This window comes from Patagioenas fasciata, chromosome 1 (assembly GCF_037038585.1).
Source record: "Patagioenas fasciata isolate bPatFas1 chromosome 1, bPatFas1.hap1, whole genome shotgun sequence".
In the NCBI taxonomy this organism is placed as follows: domain Eukaryota; kingdom Metazoa; phylum Chordata; class Aves; order Columbiformes; family Columbidae; genus Patagioenas; species Patagioenas fasciata.
Genome location: NC_092520.1, coordinates 17670170 through 17692286, shown reverse-complemented (window position 1 = coordinate 17692286; position 22117 = coordinate 17670170). Strand labels below are relative to the sequence as shown.

Genomic DNA, 22117 nt, shown 5'->3' with positions numbered 1-22117 from the left:
ACCAAATGCATTTATGTATAAGAAACTAAAAAGAATAGTACATTGTGAGAATATTTAGTTGCTGATCTACCAAACTGCAATTAAGAAAACACCTTATTCTGATTTCAGTTTTTCCCCTGGTAATCAAAAGTAACTAGAATTACAGCATTGACTTTAAAGTGTGATAAAAGCAGGGGCAGTGAGATCTGAATTCAACTTAAGCTTTAGACACAATTCTGAACTTTCTGACTTTAACATACAATCCTGTTTTTTCCATTTAGCTGAACAATAGCCTGGCTCATGAAATTCAGAAACTATTCCACTATTGAAAAGAAAAGCTACCAGTGTCTGCTTTGATTCTTTTTTTTGTCTTTTTTTTTTCCCCCCGGAGTGGCAAGTTCACTGACTTTGATAAAACCATTTCCAGACTTACATCAGCATCTGAACAGAGAATCAGGCCTCAAGTCATCCTCTGTTCTCTACTACTATGAAATAGATATTTCATATAAGTCATTTTAAAAGAATGCTTAACTTCTGTAGCAGGAAATGTCCCCAGTTACGATTTCCAGAAGATGGAGGTCAGTACAGCTGGAGTAAAAAGGACTTATTTTCAGTTATATCTCTTCTCTCTACAATCTCTTCAAATAGCCCTGCATTACCAACGGGACTTTAACAAAGGTTTTTCTCTTTGCTATTGTGTCACAATCCACTGCCTTAAGAAAAAGAACACCTGCAATAAAATGAAGTCTGTCTAACACAATATAAAAAGAGCGGAGACTTGTTAAAGATGGCAGATTGAGACTTTGACCTGAAATATTGTGGTAGAAATGGTGATGATATAAACCACAACTGAAATGGGATTTTATACAATATCTGAAGCAAGGATAAATCTTTTACTAAGCCATAAAAAAGCAATTGAGAAATAAGCTTAATTTTAACAGCTATTGCTCACGAAAGGGCACTGCTGTTGGGGAAAGGGCGGACTGTTAACAGCCTACAGCCACCAGAGAGGATGCTAAAGAAGGCAACAAACGAACCAGAAGAGGGTCCTTACAAATCGGCATTTCTTTCCCTGTTGTAAAGGCGGGCGCTGAGCTTGCAGAGTGATGGGAAGGGGCAGGATCCTTCCCACACAGCCCCTGCTCAGCACAGCCCTGCCTGGCACAAGCAGCTGCCACGTAAGAAAACCCGAGGAGGTGGCTCAAAGGCCATTACCCAGTGCCCTGAGCATAGCTGGTTACCTCCTGCTGCTGCTGAAGCCTTTTGCATCCAGATCCTACTCCTGTGAAAAGCTCACTCAGAGATACATGGCATATGCAGACTTGTAGGGAAAAAGGAGATGAGGAAAGAGAGGAAGGGTGTAAGAAGAAGGTCACTTTTCAAATCCTCCAAACTTTTTGTATTCATCCTTTGTCTTCTACCACCTATTTGTTCTTTTCAGTAACTGAAATAACCTATTTCTCAGGTCCAAACCTCATCTGTTGTGTGGTGCAGTCACAAGATGTGTTTTTGTTACTGTGCAGTGTAGGACTTTTATTGTGTGCAAGACAGAAAATGAGCCGATGCAGAGAGCGGTGCGAGGAAGATGCTGGTGGCAGTGCCGGCAGCTGGCTCCCTCAAGGAGAAGAGCTATCAGTTTGCATTGACATTACGGTGTAGCTTAGAAGCAATTTCGCAGGCCTCCAGGGAAAAAAAAGCATGGAGAGAAAGGAATGATGAGGAAAAGGCAATTTATGAACCTCTCAAACCCCCTGGGACTCAAGAGATGCACAGGGAGCTGCTACTGTGTCCCTGAAGTAGTGTAAGTCCAACAATGCTGCTACCAGCCCATATCACTGTGTGTTGTGCACATACCAAATTCTTTGACTAATGATCTGCTCCTGTGGCTCTGTGTGAACAGAACTAAACCTGAATTTTGTTCATGCAAATCAAAAAGATACAGAGGGAAATGGGAGGCAGTCCGCACAATTTCTGACTCAAGGGATAAAGAAATCCTCATTACGCAACTAAACTACGTGTAAAAGCAATGCATTTTCTTGCAAAATACTTACCTATGTGTTGTGCTAGTAATTCTTTGTGCTAATGCACTGCTGTGTTCATGACAAACAGGAAAGCAGAACAAATTTTGGAGGAATGATTGAGCCATTACTCTATTTAATTCATGTGTCTAGTTAATTTCTGCCTTCCTGTAAGTACTTTGTTGTGATTTATTAATATACTGTGTTATAATTTATTATTATTATTATTTTAAATTAATTACGCTAGTGATCTAAATACCATTTGAAAGAATTCTATTTGCTAGATTCAGTTAGTAGACACACTGGAAATTAAGATGAGAAAAAAAGTTTTTAAAAACAGCTAAATTTACAACTTGATTAATTTAGAGAAACTGAGCAGTCAAACATTACGTTTTCAAGTTTAGCACTCCTGTGGCAAAATATCAAAGAGCAGTCCAAGGAGGAGTGCAATATGTCAGCTTCTGTACTTTTTGCCACTCACACATTTATTTAGTTTCATTTTGATGGTAACAACAATAATCAATCTTGCTGTGACAGCCTGCTCCATTTTAGCCATCAGTGAGATTTGGTTCTCAGTGCTGACATGTACATGGTACTTTTCAGCTACATACCTCAAGGCTCTTTAAGGCTGGGAAAGCTGAGGATCAGTGATGTCAAGCAACACGCTGAAAAAATGAGTTAGTTAGACAACTATGAACAGCGTCCAAGACGCTGTGCAGCTACTTCCCTAACACGCTTGTTAATAAGTATTGTTAGCTCTTATTAATTAGAATTTGTCGAGTTGTAATTTTTACAAGATTAGATTTATTGCACTAATACTTTGCTATGTGTCAACTTTACATCCATGTTTAATTTTTATTATTACAATGTACATACTTTTTATTATTATGTATCAATTCAACTGTGTACACTGAAGTATGTGTCAGATCCTGCACAGCAGTTTTCACCTCTCTTTTTAAAGGCAAATACAGACCTAGATGAGCAGTCAGGCTTGATCTTGCTGATACAGAGCATTGACAGAGCTGAGAAAAGTGCTCGTCTACTGGAAAACAGCCTGTTAAATTCTTACGTGCAGGGGAGGGCAGGGAGCAAGAAAAAAAGTCTGGAATCAGCCTGCCTGGTAGACCAGGAGCCAGACTGATGATCTCTGACAGTAAAACTGATTCACTATGTGAAATTCAGAAGATGCTGCTGCTCACAGTAGACACCTTGGAAGATGTCTAACACAGAGTGCTAAGGTTTGAACTTTGTCAGATGGAGATGGGTGGGAGAGGATGGAGCTGTTGCAGATGGAAGAAGAAAAGAAATCCATTGCCACTCTTGCAGAAAGGAGAAATGTGTTTTTGCTGAACAGAGTCCTGTACATGTTCATGTGTATATGTGTATGTGCGTATTTGTGTGTACAAATATAGAAAAAGCCACTATAAATGTTACTGCATATGGAGAAGACTGAGAAAACAGAAATTATAATAGAAATAGCAATATATTATTTCAGAAAGAAGTAAACATAAAGGTCCCAGGTAAATGTAATTACAGTTAGCCTGTGTTTTTCAGTTTGCTTTGCTGAGCTTTGCATGAAGCTCCTTATGGAGACACAGTTAAACTGAATTCCTAGTAAAAATCTACCCAAGAGGACTACCAGAAATTAGGAAGAAGTAGCAGAGTATTCAGTAGCAGAGAACAAGGAACTAAAATACTGGAGAAGCATGTTGTCTGGCTTAGTGAAGGATTTTTTTAGATGTGGTCACTTAGAGTAACACAGAGGTTGAACTGATCACCCTGGTATTCCTTCTAGCTGTTTCTGATGCAAACATATTTTGTGTTCGCGAGATTCAATATAAGATGATACACAGTTCACCCACTCATAAGGTATTTTTACCTCTAGACCTGCCTATAGGTGTGCAAACAGAGTAATGAGAAATGAACTAGCTTATCTGTGTAGATGTGTGCCTTGTTTTTTGGCATAACTCTCAGCTTAAGTCAACAAACACAGCAGGACAGGCTGGGTACACACCGAGGGGGAACAGGCTTTGCAGGAAGGTCCTGGGGATTCTGGTAGACAAGTTTGCCATGAGCCTGTCATGCATCCTCATGGCAAAGAAAGACAACAGCCTCTTGGGCTGTACTGCCAGCAGGTCAAAGGAGGCAATCCTTCCCCTCTGCTCAGCTTTGGGGAGGCACATCTGGAGAGCTGTGTCCAGTGCTGGGCTGCTCAGTACAAGAGACACATGGGCATACTGGAGCAGGCCCAGAGAAGGGTCACAAAGGCGACTGAGGGCTTGAAGCATCTGTCATATGAGGAGAAGCTGAGAGAGTTGGGATCATTCAGCCTGGAGAAGAAAAGGCTCTGGCAGATCTTAGTAATATGTATAAATACTCAATGGGATGGTATAAGGAAGAGGGTATCTGACTCCTCCTGGAGATGCTCAACAACAGGACAAAATGTAAAGGACACAGGTCACAACACAAGAAATTTCTGCTAGATATCAGGAAATTTTTATTTTTTTTTTTTTTTCACCAAGAGGTGGTAAAGTACTGAAACATGGCATAAAGGGGTTGTGGGATTTCCATCCTTGGAAGTATTCAAAATTTGGCTGGATGAGTAACCTGATCTAAGCTTGCTCCCTTGAGCAGCAGGAGTGTTCAGATGACCTTTAGAGATCACTTCCAACCCCAGTTATTCTGTTATTCTGTTTGTAGAATAGAGCTGTTCATGTCAGTGCTTCACAGCCTGAATTTCAAAATGGGGCAAAAATCTGCCTAGAAACAAATCTCAGAGCTCCAAGACTCCAGTCTTTTTTCTGATACCTTATTTGCACTGCAGTGTTTAATATGTGCTGACAATGAGGATTCTGGCAGAAAAAGAAACGGGGAACCGTAACTGTTAACGTCCAACTTCAGCATTTCGCACTTTTGAAAGCTTCCTCACATAATTTTAAATGTCCTTTAGATATAGATTAACAGAAAAAAAAAAAAAACAAAACAAAAACAAAACAAAAAAAACCACAAAAACAAAACAAAAAAAAAAAAAAAAGGGAAAGACCAAAAGAAAAGGGCTAAAGTATTTACAGTTAAGCAAACTATCCATCATTATCTAAATGATTCTTATATTACACTTTTCAGCTTAATTGTAAAATCTATTCGGAGCATTGACTTCATTGTATATCTGAACACATTTCTGAGCACTGAACAAACTATAAGTAATAGCTTTGAGACCAGCTATAGCTGAGCAAATGACAGTCTGCTTCTCTAGTAATAAGTGTTATTAGTGTCTGTAGAAGAAAAAAGAACAAATATGATGGCTGAACAAATAACATATGTTTTCACTGAAATCTTCAAAATTATTTTCTCTGTTATTTTTCAAATCTGACCAAAAGTTTGTCACTTTATTAGACTTCACTCTTGCTTGCCAGTTAGCAAACAAAGAAATCACAAAAGAAATCTATGGCATGTGTTTACCGAAGGTAAAATATTCCAACTAACCAAATGCAAGTAAAACTTGCATTGTATTTTTAGTCCTCTTTCCTAAGGAAATCATATTTGTTCTACTGAGCTGTCTTTGGGTCTGTCTATCAATTTGGCAGTAAAATATATTTTAACACGTTTGGCAATTTCAGTTATATTTGAATGGAAGACAATGCCACTAAGACATTGTCTAAGACACCTAGGACATCTAAGACATCTAAGAGTCCTTATTAATACTGTCCGCTGGGAGGAGAACAGAAAATCAGAAGTTTTTGCCACTAAAAGGACAAGATGGACCCAGACATTAGATCTCCCATCTGACAGCTACTAGACAGCACGTGAGTGCTGTCAACTTGCACGTATTTCTTGACCAGCCATAGTAAGTGCTATTTCTTGCTTGCTCAGTGCATTTTGGGGATGAAGATTTTTATGGTGCTGGTGGTAGTAGTCAAAGAGAGAAAAACAAAGTCCAGAAAAACCAAGGGGGTGTCAGTCCTTACTGTTTTAGTAATTCTAAACACTTTTTCTGCTATTTGTAGCTTCTGGATTGCTTTGGGTTATACTGATACTAATTAAGCAATGAATAAATACTAATGAGAATAAAATGAGAAAAAAAACCCGTTAAACTGGGAAGCCTGACTTCGGGTTTCATAAGTTCAGCTTAAATAGGTATCCGGTATTAACTTTGTTTGGTCTTTCTTGGTAATAAATAAAAACACATTTCGTTTTGTAGGCATATTTATTTTGAAACATGAATTCTCTATTCCAAATAGAAATACAGTAAAGATATACTAAGATGAAAGTAACTATTTTCTAATTTTGGTAGATACACCCTTTATTTTTAGGCTGACTTGACTTCTAATTTTCAGTGAATAAGCCAGAAGTGCAAATAGATACGTTACGTCTCAAGGCAGGAAGCAAAATGAACTGAAAAGAAGGAGTAATAAAAGAAGAAAAACTCCTAGTGAAAAGTGAGAGAAACATATGGGCCTGATTCTTGCTGTGCCATGTGCAGTAAATGGCTGCTTTGGCCCAGACCATTCAGCTGCTGTACTGCTCGCTGCCAGTGTTACAGGATTAGTTTGGTATGAAATGGAAATCACAACGTTATTTTTTTCAACTATTAATTTCATCTTAAGCAGAAAGTTTTCCATATTATGCAGGGCAGCACTTTAGAAACACAACTTGGAATGACAAGACACACACAGGGAATTTTCCATGTCTCTCACTGACTTTCATCCTTTAATTCAAACAGAATATTTTTGTGCTTTTAAAAGACCACCTGCTGAAAGTGACGTGAAAAAAGGGATGTTGATAAACAGGGACATAACGGTCCTTGACAGAAGAATATGAATCACTAGAAATGCGTTCTGCTATATAAGCTCTATCTGTTGTATAAAAGAGCAGAGATGTCACTTTATCTTTCTGTTTCTTTGTTTTAGCTGATTTTTTCTATCTTGTCCTGCTAAGCTGGAAAGGTAATGGCAAAAACAATCTCTGCTTCCACATGTGTGAGAAAATAGGGTTTTGTCTCTGTTTCTAGTCATTTATGCAATATAAATAAAGGATTATCACAGTTTATGTTTTAAATAAAAAACATGTGGCATACTTTTATAACTGTGTATGAACAGATGAAACAAAAAGCCAAGTAAGCAAACCGGGGAGACACTTAATCAGCTGCAGTGAGATCACTTACGAGGTTCTATAAAACACTCTGTTAAGCATAAAGAACCCTCCATAACTGTAAAGAGTATATGTGCTTTCTTCAAAATGCAAACACACTTTCTGGAAGTTCTGGGGAAAGCTGACATGAAATACATCTTCATAAAATCATAGAATGGTCTGAATTGCAAGGGACTTTAAAGATCACCTAGTTCCAACGCCCCTGCCAAGGGCAGGTACAACTTCCACCTTCATTTTACTGCTTTTGCTGTTCCTGCACAAGACTGAAACACACTGTTTGGGAGTTATTTTTGGGGATGAGCAGCAGTGGTCATGTCAAGCATTGCACCCCTTTGTGTCAAGGTCTGTGGAGCTGCCCAAAGCACCACTGCTGCCAAGGCTGCCCTGAGAGGCCCTGGTGAGGGAACAGTCCACACCACCCCCAGTCATACACCAGGTCTACACCGGTGAAATAAAAGGGGTCAGGATTTGCTCGCCCTCCCCAAGGGCAAATCATGTGCCACCGCTTGAAATGGGCAAGTAAAGACAACAATTACAGCGAAAGTCTTTATGTCTTTCAGAGTCTGGGACTGCAGGATGATAAACTCTGCCAAAGGAGTGCAAAGGGGAAGTTTCACTCACAGGTAACAAAAAAGGTTTCCCTGGTTATGGCCGTTGTAAGATATTAAGGATGTAGGGTGTTCTTTCACCATCTTGAGAATAAAGTCTAAAAAAGAGCTAAAATTATCTTGCTATGCTTAAGCTACAGAAGATTCTCAAGAGTAGGTGGAGATCTACTGAGTCAGGCTGAAGATGCTGTTTGTCTCACTGATGAATCAAAGCAGCAGCTCTGTGACACTGCAGAAATGGATGTTTTGTTCCAGTGTTGCATTTAAACAGTGCTTTGAGCTGAGCCATGCTGTTTGGTTTCCAATCACTCCCAAATTTCTCCATTTTCTACTGGAGACTGTATGGTCTTGTGTGGGTGAGCATGACCAAAGAAGAAGAGCATAGCCTTAGCATAGCCTAGAGAAGTAAGATCTGAGATCTTTTCTGAGGCTAAAACAGAAGGCAGCAATCTGGGGAAACGTGATATAAACACTTGTGTGCAGGTTGAATCCATCTCCTGAAATTAATGCTGGCCCTTCTCCCCCTTTCTAGAACAGAAATCTGAAATTAAACTCCATCTCTCTATACTTCACTGTTAAAAGGAGTACAGGTTTGAGTCTTGCCCAAAACATCAACCTCACCACAGAAACATAGAAACCTGAAAGATTGTATGATGAAAAATGCACATCCTGGGTTGCACAGAAGGGGATCCTGGATTTCAGATACATCATTGGGTTCCAGGAGAGAAATCTTCCCTTAAGACAAGCCTCAGGTATGGAGTGTCGAGGCAGCTTCTACACACACCAAGGCACATGGAGAGGAGAAAATAAATGAGAAAAACTAATGAACTAAGAAAAATATAGGAGATAAAAAGAATTAGAAAAAGGTAAGATTAAAATTGTACAAGAAGTGAGGAAACAGCAAGGTGCTGATTTTCTCAGCTGAGCGGCTGGGAGAGGACAACGAGCAGAAGATGCCAGGTCAGGTAAGTGGGCACCAGAGATGGGCAGGGGAGCAGCGCATGAGCTCATTTTTTAAACACACCCAGATAAAAAGTCTCCAGTCTTCACTGCTTGAGGTCCACAGCCATGAGAAGTGTGAAAGTCTAAATACATGGGCAGTCACTCAAGAAGAAACCCACAAGCCCACAAGCCAGTTTCTCTCCCTTCATTAGCATAGATTTAAGGGCAAATGCAATTTGAGTTACGGTCTCATTACTGAGATTTAATTACTTTTCCTAAATGTTCTGCAGAACATTTACTTGTACATTGCGAAGTATTACAGCATAGTCACAACTTAGGCTCTCAATTACAGGAGAACTAGGCAGGAAAGTTGAGTTAATTAGAGTCACTGAAGCTTAATCAATTCCTCTGTGTATGCAGAGAAGAGCACACTGACTTTTAGTCCGTTTGTGAAGCCACCTTACCTGTCTGCTACAGGTTATAAAAACCTTCACGCAAAAGGAAAAAGTCAATGGCTGATATCTTAAAATAGCTGTTATTTTGCATTTTCTACACTGGGCTAGGCTCTTTATGTTTCAGTCTTGTTGTTGGCAGTTCAAAAGTTTTTGTGGCCAAGACTGTTTCTGACTGCCCATCTGTAAGCAGCACTTGATCTCTGAAGGCAAAATGCTTTCGTTTTGGAGCCTCAAACCAGCACTTCAAGTCTGTTAGCAGGAACCCAGGACCTGCACAGTGGAGAGTAAAGCTGCAGCTATTCTGCACTTCTGCGTACTTTGTCTAGCCTGGCTATAATGCTATTCCTGTTTGTACAGTGGCCTTCCTTTGGAAGGATGGAGATGATCTGATGATCCGCAGGCATGTTGGTGAAGAAGAGAATTCACACAATCTGGGAAAATTACAGAAATACTCTGAAATATATGAATTCCAATTTAATTAGGCCAAGTGTAAGTGTATATATATATATATACGTATTCATGTATATATGCACAGTCACTACTGAGAAAAAAAAGGAACACACGTGCCCAAAAAACAATTTCTCTCACTTCATTAGCACAGATTTAAGGGCAAAGACTTTGCACTTAGGTGTGAATAAATACCCGCACAAGAAGAGCTCATTTCCTGGGTAAAATTAATCCCACCCAAAATTAGACAGCAGCCAGATGAATCACTTCCTAAAAGTGAATGTATGACAGACTAAGATACAGGTATGTTGTAAATCAGGTGTTAACTCCTACTCTTCATTCTCCCTGTGCAGTTAATGGAAACAGGACTCAATTAGCTTTCGGGCTTGTCCTCTAGAGGTATTAGCCAAATTCACCAGATCTGATTCAGTTTGTTGAGGCCAGGCACTTCATTTTTATGACTTACCATGCCTGCATTAAGTACCTATTTTAGACATGCAAAATCCAGACCGGTAGGAAGTCAGAGGAGGTCAAAACCTAATGACATTAACATCAATATCCAATTCAGTTCTGCATGATGTGAACAAAGAGCACCAGTTATGTTCCTAAAAAGGAACTGGCTATGCAGGTGCCAATCTGGAAAGAAAATGAGAAATAGCTCCTGGAAGCAAATAAAATGTACACATGAGATCAGTGAGATCCAAATGCGTACTGGATGACTTCATTTTGCTTTGAAACTGAGTGGATATTCAGTAGATGCACCTACGCAGGATGGTGGGTGTACTTCGACTTATGGCAATACTGCATGCTTTTTCTAAGTCACATTTGCATTCCGTGTAAAAGAAATCAGATATGTACACACGTGCAAACACACAGAGCTGAGAGAGAAACTATTTTACTGAATATGTTTTAAAAGACCCTCAAATGGGTGTTCTGTTTTACTACAATATAGGCTGAACTTGGGGAGGTTTCCATTATAAGCTATAGAAAGCAGGTGTCAAAACATACTGCCATTCAGAATTTAAAAACAAATGGCCAAATTAATATTGATAGCAATATGGCATCATCTATTCTTCTCTTGGCAACAGTCATAGAAAAAGCCCTTGTTAAATCAGCCTATTAATTCTCAGCTTCCCTCTTTACTTTCTGCCAGTGAAAGCAAAATTCAAGTATACATTTCTATGAGTACTATTTTATGCCTTTCTGTATCACAATCAACATTTCATATTTCCGTGACTTCAGCGCCAGATGCATCATGAACGTTTTTGCAATAAGATCTTCGAAATTCTCTAATGCGCTAGGAAAGAGAAGCAGCGGGGCGGCGGAGGATCGACCACCAGCAGATGGCATTCAGTCCCTGCAAGTCCTCCTCCAGCAGCAGCAGCAGGTACCAAACGCTGCACTTGCAGCACATCAGCATAATATGTGGGATCATGCGAGAAGCAGATAGTTAACCCTAAGTTATTTTCCCGTCATTTGACAAAATGCTCCTTTCAGAGCACTATTTTCTTTTTTCCGTCATTTAAGAAAGAGCTCATACATAAGCACTATATAGAGATAGATTTGCCACATCAGAGCAGTAGGATTTTATATTCACTTTATATTCACAGCATAGGTACTACCCACTGCAAGCCAGTCTGTCTGGCCTAGTATTTTCTTTATGTAATGCCAGCTTTCCACGAATAACTGGTGGAAGAACCTGACCTTTCTTCCCAGTTCAATAGCATCTTTATTCTACTGCTCTTTATGTTCATAAATACTCTGCTAAGGTAATAAAACTATAAATTTAAATATCTGCAATAATAATTTTAAAGCATTTTTTGGGTAGAAATTGATATATGGTGAACAGAAAGTTAACACTGGATTCAAGTAAGATTTTTTTTCTTCAGACAAAACTGAGTTTTACTGCCTTGAAGGTACAGACTGAGGGAATTTTGATAATTAAGCTACACTGTCAGCCCTAAGACCCTGATGTGAGATGTATCAGGCATGGAGGTGCTGGGATGCGGGGCCAGATGTGCAGCTGCCTTGATTGCCGGCATCCTTCAACCGCAGACATGCAGAGCGGGAAAGGGGGGTCACTGCACTGATGGAGCTGGCAAATGGATGGACAAATATAGGCCCATGAAGAAAAACAAAGAGAAAGAGCAAGTAATCTCATTTCAGTCGAGAAAACAAACAAAATGCAATGCAGAATGGTAGCTCATCTGGAGTTTCAGTAATGTGCTTACAGTGACATTAAAAGCAGATATTACCTGTTCTAAGAGATTCTGAAGCCTCTCTATTTCACAGTCTATTACAAATTTCTTTTCTTGCCTTCGGTCCAGGTCTTCTAAAAGCCGCCTGTAGCTGGCATCATTAAAATTCTCCACGCAGATGGCACTGACTTGCCAGCTATTTTGTCCCGCTTTTTCCATAATAGCTTGAAGTATTGAATAACCTAAAAGAAAAGGATACAATACATTAGTAACACAAGTATTGCATTTTTTGAATAGGAATTGCCCTCAATCAATATTATGTCTCTTAATACTTGCTTCTGCAGGGAAGGGAATGAAACTGTATCTCTACCTATGCTGCTATCCATAATCAGTGCACGGTATGCAATTAACGGAAATTACAATTGGTGTGATCAGAATCCTTGGAATGATTCTCAGCATTATGGATAATCATCATTTGATTTATACACAGAAACGCTTACAGTCAAGGACTAAGCTTCTCAGATTGGTTTTGTACAGGTTTCTCTATCCAGGCATTTCATGATACAGTGAAGAGAAAATCTGAGCCTACTCATTCCCCTGAAGTATTTGTACATTAGAAAAGTAGTATGTTAGACATTCAAGTGCTTTGCTATTTTTTCGGTTGGACTTTTTTTGGTTGGATTTTTTGGTCAACATTTAATCCAAGCAGCTTTTAATGCTTCTTAAGAAGAGTTCATTTTTAAATTTATTTATACATATATATGCCAGTATAGATGTGAGAACAGAAATTATATTGAGCTATTTCAGAGATCCTATATAAGCTTTCATCAATGTGCATAGAGTGCCTAGAGGTCAATGAATGAAGGGCACTATAGCAGCATTAATTATTACTACTGGCAGGATTATTGCTTTTTATCAGTATTTGATGTCCCCTTTGTCATTTTTGAGCCTGTTGACAGAAGTTTCCACCTGGACCCACAGGGCAGGCTCCCTGCCAACATCCTGAGTGTCCCCTGACACACCAGCCCTTCACGTTCTTCCCTCTTCTCATTTTTTCTCACTGGGGATGAGCGGTGCAGAGGCAGCTGAGGAGCTTATGACGTATCTCAGGACAGCTCGCAAGTCTAGCCTTGACTTGCCCAACCAGTTCCTGAAGTAAGAAGCATGTGTAATTACATCTTATATCTAGAATAAATGGTGAATTTGTTTAAAGCAATGAAGTTTGCACACCTCAGATCCAGAGTCTACGTTTAAGAAAGACAAAAAGGACAAAAAGGGGAATAACCTGATGAAATTTAACAAGGGAAAGTGTAGAATCCTGCATCTGGGCAGGAACAACCCCAGGTTCCAGTATAGGCTGGGAAATTACATATTAGAGAGCAGTGTAGGGGAAAGGGACCTGGGGGTCCTGGTGGACAACAGGATGACCATGAGCCAGCACTGTGCCCTTGTGGCCAGGAAGGCCAATGACATCCTCGGGTGTATTACAAGGGAGGTGGTCAGTAGATCGAGAGAGGTCCTCCTTCCCCTCTACTCCGCCCTGGTGAGACCCCATCTGGAATACTGTGTCCAGTTCTGGGCCCCTCAGTTCAAGAAGGACAGGGAACTGCTGGAGAGGGTCCAGCGTAGGGCAACAAAGATGATTAAGGGAGTGGAGCATCTCCCTTATGAAGAAAGGCTGAGGGAGCTGGGGCTCTTTAGTTTGGAGAAGAGGAGACTGAGGGGTGACCTTATTAATGTTTATAAATATATAAAGGGTGAGTGCCATGAGAATGGAGCCAGGCTCTTCTTGCTGACAACCAGTGATAGGACAAGGAGTAATGGGATCAAGCTGGAACACAAGAGGTTCCACTTAAATTTGAGAAGAAACTTCTCAGTGAGGGTAACAGAGCACTGGAACAGGCTGCCCAGGGAGGTTGTGGAGTCTCCTACTCTGGAGACATTCAAAGCCCGCCTGGACATGTTCCTGTGTGACCTCACCTAGGCGTTCCTGCTCCAGCAGGGGGATTGGACTAGATGATCTTTCGAGGTCCCTTCCAATCCCAAACATACTGTGATACTGTGACAGATATGTTTGTCAATAACATACTGATACAAATGCTACAATTCAGAAAAGGTCCCCCATCTAGAATCATAACACAAAATATCACGGCTTTTTACTCATTATCTAGCAGATTTTTCCCCCTTGCTTTAAATTAAAGATTTCACCTCTTGAAAACTACCCTTAGTGATGCAGCTACACAGTGGTGGCTCCTTTCTCTCTTGACAAGAGGGTTCCATGCCTGAGTGCAGTGACCCCCAACTGTGATTTTAATGCACCTGAAGATGACACCACATGACAGCTTTCCCATAAAAAGTACTATCAGACATTTCCACAGACTGCAAGAGAAATTTTTCTAAGTCACAAGTCAGAAAGAGTTTTTGGAGTGTGCTGTTGCTAACTAATTAATTATCAGCAGACCTACAAACCCAACAAAACCTAAGTTTGCCTCCAGTAAAATAAATGTAGACAACAGTTTTATCAGAATGTGAAAATTCAGGATGCATGAGACACTAATTCTCTTGCAAATCCAGGAGCAGCTCTTTTTCTACTGGCTCCTATGACATTTGCAGTCCTTGAAATATTAACTTAAAATCTGTATCTTCTTACCATTAGGAAGTAGCACTCTGAAATGAACACTTTTTTTTTTTTTTTTTTTTAATTCAGATGACATATTAAAGATAAAAATACAAACATTTATAATGCATACATAAAATGCATAACATTTTGTCATATAAATGAGACATTTATTTTATGAACCAGTATTTTATCTTAGGAAATGAATTAAAATACTTGATGTATTGAGTATTAAGCCATTTCTGTACACAGCATATATTTTTAACCCAATCACTGTTATTTTTTTCAAAGAATCATACAGCTTTCCTGTTAATTGCTGCATAATTATTCTGCTTTTCCTGTTGCTATATTCAATCTCTTTTTGCCTGTAATTATCTCTGCAAATCATGATGAGATTCTTTCCCAAACATTGTATTTCTTGCTTCATTTCCTATTCATTTCCATATATAGCCATACATTAAAACTACTCCAGTGTTACAGGGGTTCCTGCTTCAATTACACTGTAACTTTGACTTGATCTTTGCTACAAAGGCAGTCAACTTCTACTTAATTCAGCTTCCTGACACAAATTAACATTTTCTTTGATTCAGAATGAATGGTGTTTGTAACTGCAATTGACATCCCCTCAATTCCTTTCTTACTTTGTTTGGACAACTTTACCAAGATGTGTTTTGATCAAACTGGGAATTTATCCCAGCATAAAGCACCACAAATATCAAACAAACACATAGAAAAGCTTTTCTTCCACCTTGGATCAAGGTTTCACTTGCCACATTTCATTAGCAACTGCCTTCATTTCGGTATTTGAAGTTTCTGTAGCTTCTTGTCAATAGCTGGCATGCAGACGTGAGTTTTTACAGTACTATGTCTTTCACGCACAGCTAAATGGTAGAAACTGGATATGGTGCAACATCTCCATCAGAAGAGTTCAGAATCCCTGTGCAAGTAATCAGGGTGCAGGAACAATTTTTAATAGACTGACAAGGGTGGAGTTTAAATAGAATGAATAAAGGCATTCACAGGCTCAGTTGGCATAAAATCAAGACATGCTGAGGAGAATGCTTATTTGTCCAAAATAATTGGCTACAGCCAATTATTTTGGAGGCAAAAGTATGTAAAACAGTTGACTAATTTGGGTATTTAAGAATACACTGTAAGTGCAGGAGTTTGGGAGCCCAGGATTGCTCTTAAGTCACCGCAACATTGCTGCAATTGGAGCCTATACACAACCACCCTCCACCCAAGTAGCTGAAGTCACAGGTAATCTTTTTGATTTTGAAAGTTCAGTGGCCTTTCAAGTTTTTTTATTTGTCTTCTGCTGTACCAGCTAGGCTTTCCTCTATCCAATTTAATTTCAGCAGTCGATGACTTAATTTCATTTATTTCCATTTAAATGAAAAGTAAAATCTGATATCTAAATTTCTTCAGTGTGTTCAGAATAAACTGAAGAGAGAAGCATTTTCTTGACTTATTTTTCTGCTGGAGTGCACATGTTTGGCTTGTTTCCTTTTTTTCCAACCCCCCACCCCCCCTTTTTTTTTTCTTTTTCTTCTTGCTTGCTTGCTTTCACCAGAAATTTTTCAGCAATCAATCACAGTGTTATAATTAAATTTCAATAATTTTAATGTTCCAGCAGCCTTTTCATTGTGGGAAACCATTTCCTCCACCCCTCTAAGTGCATGCAATCATTCATAATGGCCTTGCAAAGAGACAGAAAGCAAAGTGGTTGCTTGCTCCCAACATCAGCACACCCAGTAATATTTTTTATTTTGGAATTATTGTGCAGGAAGTAACTTAATATTGATTTTCTATGATGAAGAGGATGCAATATTTACATATTATTACTGTATTTTACCCTGGCTAGCAGACTGACAATACCAAATGACACAAGTTAACAGGTTAATACACTTGGAAGCAGAATATGCAACGTATTTGTTCTGGCCACAGCAGCAGAAAACATCTCTGATAAACATGGGTCTTTTCCAAGGATGAGGATCATATACTGCACATTACTGAGATGCAAATTCATTTTCTTCTCTTTCTGGGCCCAATTAACTTTCAAATTGGAATTGATCCTATTCCCAAGATTAGCTATGATCCCAACAGCCACAGACACTGAAATGCTGGAGCTATTTTATGAATGCTACTTCCATCTATTGGAATTCATATTAGGATCAGAAGAAGAAATAAATTTGTTATAAATCCAACACAGCAGAAGTGAAGAATAAATGATCAAATCATTTAGTATGGATAAGCCAATATATTTGACATTCAGGATTGGATTCATGTCACTTAGCTCTAGCTGTCTGTGAAGTAGTTGTCTAAGCTAATAATCCAGGCTTTCAAAGGAGAGACATATACCCCATAAAAAAAGCATTTTTTTTCTTCGATATCTATCTCAGAGGTGCTTTTCTATTTCTCCAATGAATAACCGAAGGAGTCTAGACATGAGGTTTAGTGAAAATAACTGCCATTTATCTAGCCAAATCCTGGTGAGATGAACTCAGACACTACAGTGATGAAAACCATACAAGAAATTTACAGTATGACTGATGCATGAATGTACATTCAACAATAGCTACAAACATCAAACTCAATTGTATTCTAGTTTTCCTCAGTATGATCAATCCCTTTTTATTAATATATGGTTTTGTTTTAAATTTTGGTCAGTATACAGCTTTCAGAATTCAAACACAATCAGCAAGATTTAGAAACTCTATCATATAACCTTTGACACACGATAACTCATTTGCATGCCCGATTTTCTTTGCATGTGGAGTTGGAGCCAGAGCATTCAACAAGTACGTACGATCTCATCAATTTAGACAACAGTGTAAAAGCTAGAACTACAGGTGTGTTCCAAGTCCTTCTTGGTTCTAATTCACAGAAATGACATGCAGACTGGAAAATAAGACAGGCAGCTCAATAAATAATCCCATGTATTTCTCTCTCTCCCTCCATCCCCCAAGACAGATAAATTATATTTAAATCATTCTAGGCAGATATCTTTCTTTGGCCTTGAAAATGTCTAAAGAGTAACTTCCTAGCAAATATATTAATTGCATAATTATCCTTATCGTCAGGAGATGTTACCTAAAGTCTAACCTAAGTCTCTCTTGGCACAATTTAAAGCCACTCATTCTTGTCCTATCTGTAGTAGGCCTGTAGAGCAGTTTGTTCCCTTCTTTAAAGCAATGGCTTACATAACTGAAGACTGCTGTTTCATTTCTGTCTGCACTACTGTTGCTGAAACATGATTCTTTCCAGTTTTCTTTGTGAAACGTGTTTTAGTTTTGATTCTGACAGTTTTCATCACTTTCCTCTCGATATGTTGCAATTGACCCAAGTCTTTCCTGAAGTGCACTGGTCAAAATATGATGTATTTTACAGATGTACTCCAAAGTGCACACAACCCTCTCAACTTTTTATCATCTGCAAGTTTAACAACTGTATTCTAGAACTCTTCATCCAAGTCATTAACAAATATACTGGCAAAACCTGCAACCGGAATGGATCACTACTTAATACCTCTTTATTTGACAGTGAACCTCATATACTTCTAAGTTCAAGTGTGTGACTGGTGTTCTACATATCTTCTACAAATTTCATCAAGACAAAATTTCTTTAGCTCCTTTTTGGTGGGTTGACCCTGGCAGGACACCAGGTGCTCACCAAAGCCACTATATCAGCCACTCCATCACTCCTCTCCTCAGCTGGACAGGGGAGAGAAAATATAACAAAAGGCTAGTGGGTTGAGATAAGCACAGGGAGAGATCACTTACCAACTACCGTCACAGGCAAAACTGACTAAACTCAGAGAAATTAGTTAAATTACCAATCAAATCAGAGTAAGGTAATGAGAAATAAAACCAAATTTTAAAAACACCTTCCCCCCACCCCTCCCTTCTTCCCAGGCTCAACTTCACTCCTCATTTCTTAGTCTCATCACCCTGAGTTGCACAGGGGGACAGGGAATGGGAGTTGCAGTCAGATCATCAAATGTTGTTTCTGCTGCTCCTTTCTCCTCAGGGGAGGACTCCTTACACTTTTCTGCTGCTCCAGCATGGGGTCCCTCACATGGGAAAGAGTTTTCTATGAACTTCTCCAATGTGGATCCTTCCTACAGGCTGCAGTTCTTCATGAACTGCTTCAGCCTTGGTCCCTTCCACGGGGTGCAGTCCTTCAGGAACAGACTGCTCCAGCCTGGGTCCCCCAGGAAGTCACAAGCCCTTCCAGAAATCCTGCTCCAGTGTGTGCTCCTCTCTCCACAGAGCCACAGGTCCTGTCAGGAATCTGTTCCAGTGTGGGCTTCCCACAGGGTCACAAACTCTTTTTGGCATCCATCCCCTCTGGTGTGGGGTCCTCCCTGGGCTGCAGGTGGAGATCTGCTGCACCATGGGACCTGGGCTGCAGGGGGACAGAGCCTCACCATGATCTGCACCACCGGCTGCAGAGAAATCTCTGCTCCAGTGGCTGGAGCATCTCCTGCCCGCCTTCTTCACTGACCTTGGCACCTGCAGGGTTGTTTCTCTCACATATTCTTACTCCTCTCTTCCAGTTGCTGTTGTGCATGTGTTGTTTTTTTTCCCCCTTCTTAAATATGTTATCCCAAAGGTGCAGCCACCATCACTGATAGGCTTGGCCATGGCCATCAGTGGATTCATCTCGGAGCCAGTTGGCATTGGCTCTGTTGGACATAGGGGAAACCTTGCCACACAAACCCAATACACGCATTTAGCAAAATTTCATGCAAAATGTGCAAAAATCATTCTAAAATGAGACATCTATTTTTTTTCCCAATGCCTACAAAACCTGTTCCTTTGTGATGCAAGGAATTTCTTTTTATTTCACGTGATTTGTTCTTAAAAAAGAAAACCAAAAAACATGTTTGGGTTTACTTAGCTTTCCAAATTCCGTGCATTTTCAAATTTATCTGTTATGATGTATATTGTAAATTAAGTAATCTACACTATCAATGACCAGGATAATTTTATTACAGATGGTTCTGAAACAAAACTGAGGAAATGATGGATCCAGTTTAGCCATCTCCTGGACAGCTGTTTTGCTGTCATATTTCAGAATATTTGATGATAAAGGATCCTTTATAGTCTGCATTTGTGACTATTGCCTCCCTGAGATCCATAACCTTGAACAGCTTCTTGGTGTTGTGAGACACCTCTGAAACAAGTTCTAGTAGTAGTTTATGGTCAGACTTTCTGTCCTCCTCTCCCTTAATTCTGTAGAGGTAAGTACCTGTGCAAATTCGTCTTCAGTATTTACTAATCCTATTTTCCTGACGAAGACATAAAGTTACAAGAAAATGCTTTCAATATATCGCAACCGTGACCTTGTGTTTTTTTTTGTTTGTTTGTTTTTGTTTTTGTTTTTGTTTTTTTGGTTTTTTTTTAAAGAAAAGCCTTAAATGTAAGTTATATGCTTTCAGTGGGCATATGGGAGCAGGTTTGGCTTACTCCACAGCGGGAATTCATGAACAAAGATTCAGGCTATTTCAGGTCCCATTTATGCCACACCCACTCTGCAGGAAGACTTTTCCCCTTCTTTGCATTTCAGAGTCTGCAACCTTCACATGAAATAGAGTGTAAAGGTGTCTCATCAAAACACTAAGTGATAGAGATGAGTGGAAACTGGAGAGCCACTGATAGTTGTTCTTGTTCTTTCACAGTTCTCAGACAGCATTACCCTTCCCATCTCACCAAATGCCTTCAAACTAACATCAAAATGCAGCACCTTTCTTATGACAAGAGTGCACAGAGATGGATACATACAAGCATACTTACAGATATATGCCAAAAGTACATTTACATACTTTGTTAACATTTTATATTTTCTTTGCTTTTCTTTGCCTATTATTTAGCTGGCTCAGGTGAGAAGTCTTTGGCTTCTCTGAAGTTTACAAGCAGCAACGAAGGCACATTCTTCGCAAATTCTGTCAAATTCTTACTGCAGAACTTCGACTGCTAAATCAGAAACTGTATGTAATTTGAGTGTTATTAGAACCTCACAAACTATTACCTTAAAAAAAACCCCAAAAAACAACACAAACAAAACCAGCAGTGATGCTGGCTAGGTTTACTTTCTGTCAGACCAGCATTTTAAATTAACTATAGAGGGTATACAGTCTCCCTGAATAACCAGTTATCTCGTATGTCATCTTAGGGTGATCATTAGGGCTGACGTGTATCAGTATTTTTTAAAACAAGGAGAAAAAACAGGCAAAATTGAACTTATTTTGGAAGTAAATACAGTATGTTCAAATATCGAACTTATTACCTTTTTTCTTTGCTCTTCTCATTACTGTCTGACAAATATCCAGCTAGTTGTAAATACTCCTTGCTTTTATACATTATAGCTTAACATTTTCTTCTTTAGCGCAATGTCTTAAAGTAGAAATTCTTCATTTCACTAAAACCTATAGCCTGTAATGTTGATACAAATTAATTGTCTTCCTCACACATTATCTTCATTGACGCAAAATTATTTTCCAGAAGTTGCTAGCGTCCCAACAACTTACCTCTCTAGTCTCAATTTAATAGGATTTTATTTGCCTTGTAATGGTATACAATTGTACATAGACCTTTGTGTTAACAACATCCAAAAGAACCATGTCAAATAATATTAAGACTGCAAGCTAAAGCACTCAAGAGCTGGCATATCTTAAAATTAGCAGTACCTTAATGTATTCTAATTAATGTATTATGGCACTGTCTTTAATTATATTGTCACATACTACTTTTCCCCACAAGGCATCTGCCTCAGCCTACGCATAAGATTCTTGTGGCCTAGGACAGAACTGACTCTGGGCACTAAATTAGGACCTTGATATCACAACTTCTGCCTCCTTTCTATAGGGATGTGTTAGAAAACTAGTCTTTTACTACAAAATATCCAACAATGTCCGCCTATCAGCATTCATGCAGTGCTGTTTTTAATACATACATGAGAGAAAAGTGTAAGAACAATCTTCAGACTGAAACAACAAACATTCACACCAAGAAGCATTCATTTTAAGCGAGTCACAACCTTAATTCTATCTCTATGCGTGTGTGGCCATGTTACTATTTATTGGTGGCTACACAGCATATAATTTATAGGATCTTACTCCTTGTCTAAGTTCTACTTGTAGATCATAGGCACATTATTTATGATTTTAAATTTCAGTTGTGTTAAGATCTTTCCGAAATCTCTACTCTCAAGTAGTTAACTTTTTCAGAAAAATGCAGTATGTCCTGAGAAGAAAGGTAGTAAAATTTGGATGCTCTGACTATAATATGGTTCCCTATTGATTGAAACACATCTGGGATAAGCCTTGCTATGTCTTTTAAACTTACACACAGACAACAAATTATTAAAAGCTGACACTCTTCCCACCCCCCACCAAACAACTAACAGTTTACACATAAGCCTAAAGATCCGTGATTTTATTCCAGTTCCTAAAACTAACTCCTAGTTCTTCTGATGTAGACCAGAATTAAGATGCAATTCATTCTTTTTGGACTGCAATAACGATTTGGGAAACATCCAAAGATTTAATAAACTGGCTTTCATTGAAGTGTAATGATATTGAATAATCTTGCACCTCCCAGGCATTTCAGCTGAGGGGCTTGAAGCATCACTCTCAACTAAATCCTGAAAATGGCTTAGAACCTGAATTTCTAGAAAATAACAAAATCCTACAAGGAAAAAA

General features: G+C 39.1%; 1 protein-coding gene across 8 annotated transcripts in view; it reads right to left on the bottom strand.

Moving 5' to 3' along the window:
* The window catches only part of GRIA4 (glutamate ionotropic receptor AMPA type subunit 4), a 231852-nt gene that overhangs the window by 86251 nt on the left and 123484 nt on the right, over positions 1–22117 (bottom strand). For all 8 annotated transcript variants that reach the window (XR_011737309.1, XM_071803674.1, XM_065831859.2 and 5 more), the window contains exon 4: positions 11853–12037. Coding sequence is in view for 7 of the 8 variants with exons in the window: in XM_071803674.1 (XP_071659775.1) it covers positions 11853–12037 (185 nt within the window). In the remaining variant the exon portion in view is untranslated. The remainder of the gene's footprint in view (positions 1–11852; positions 12038–22117) is intronic.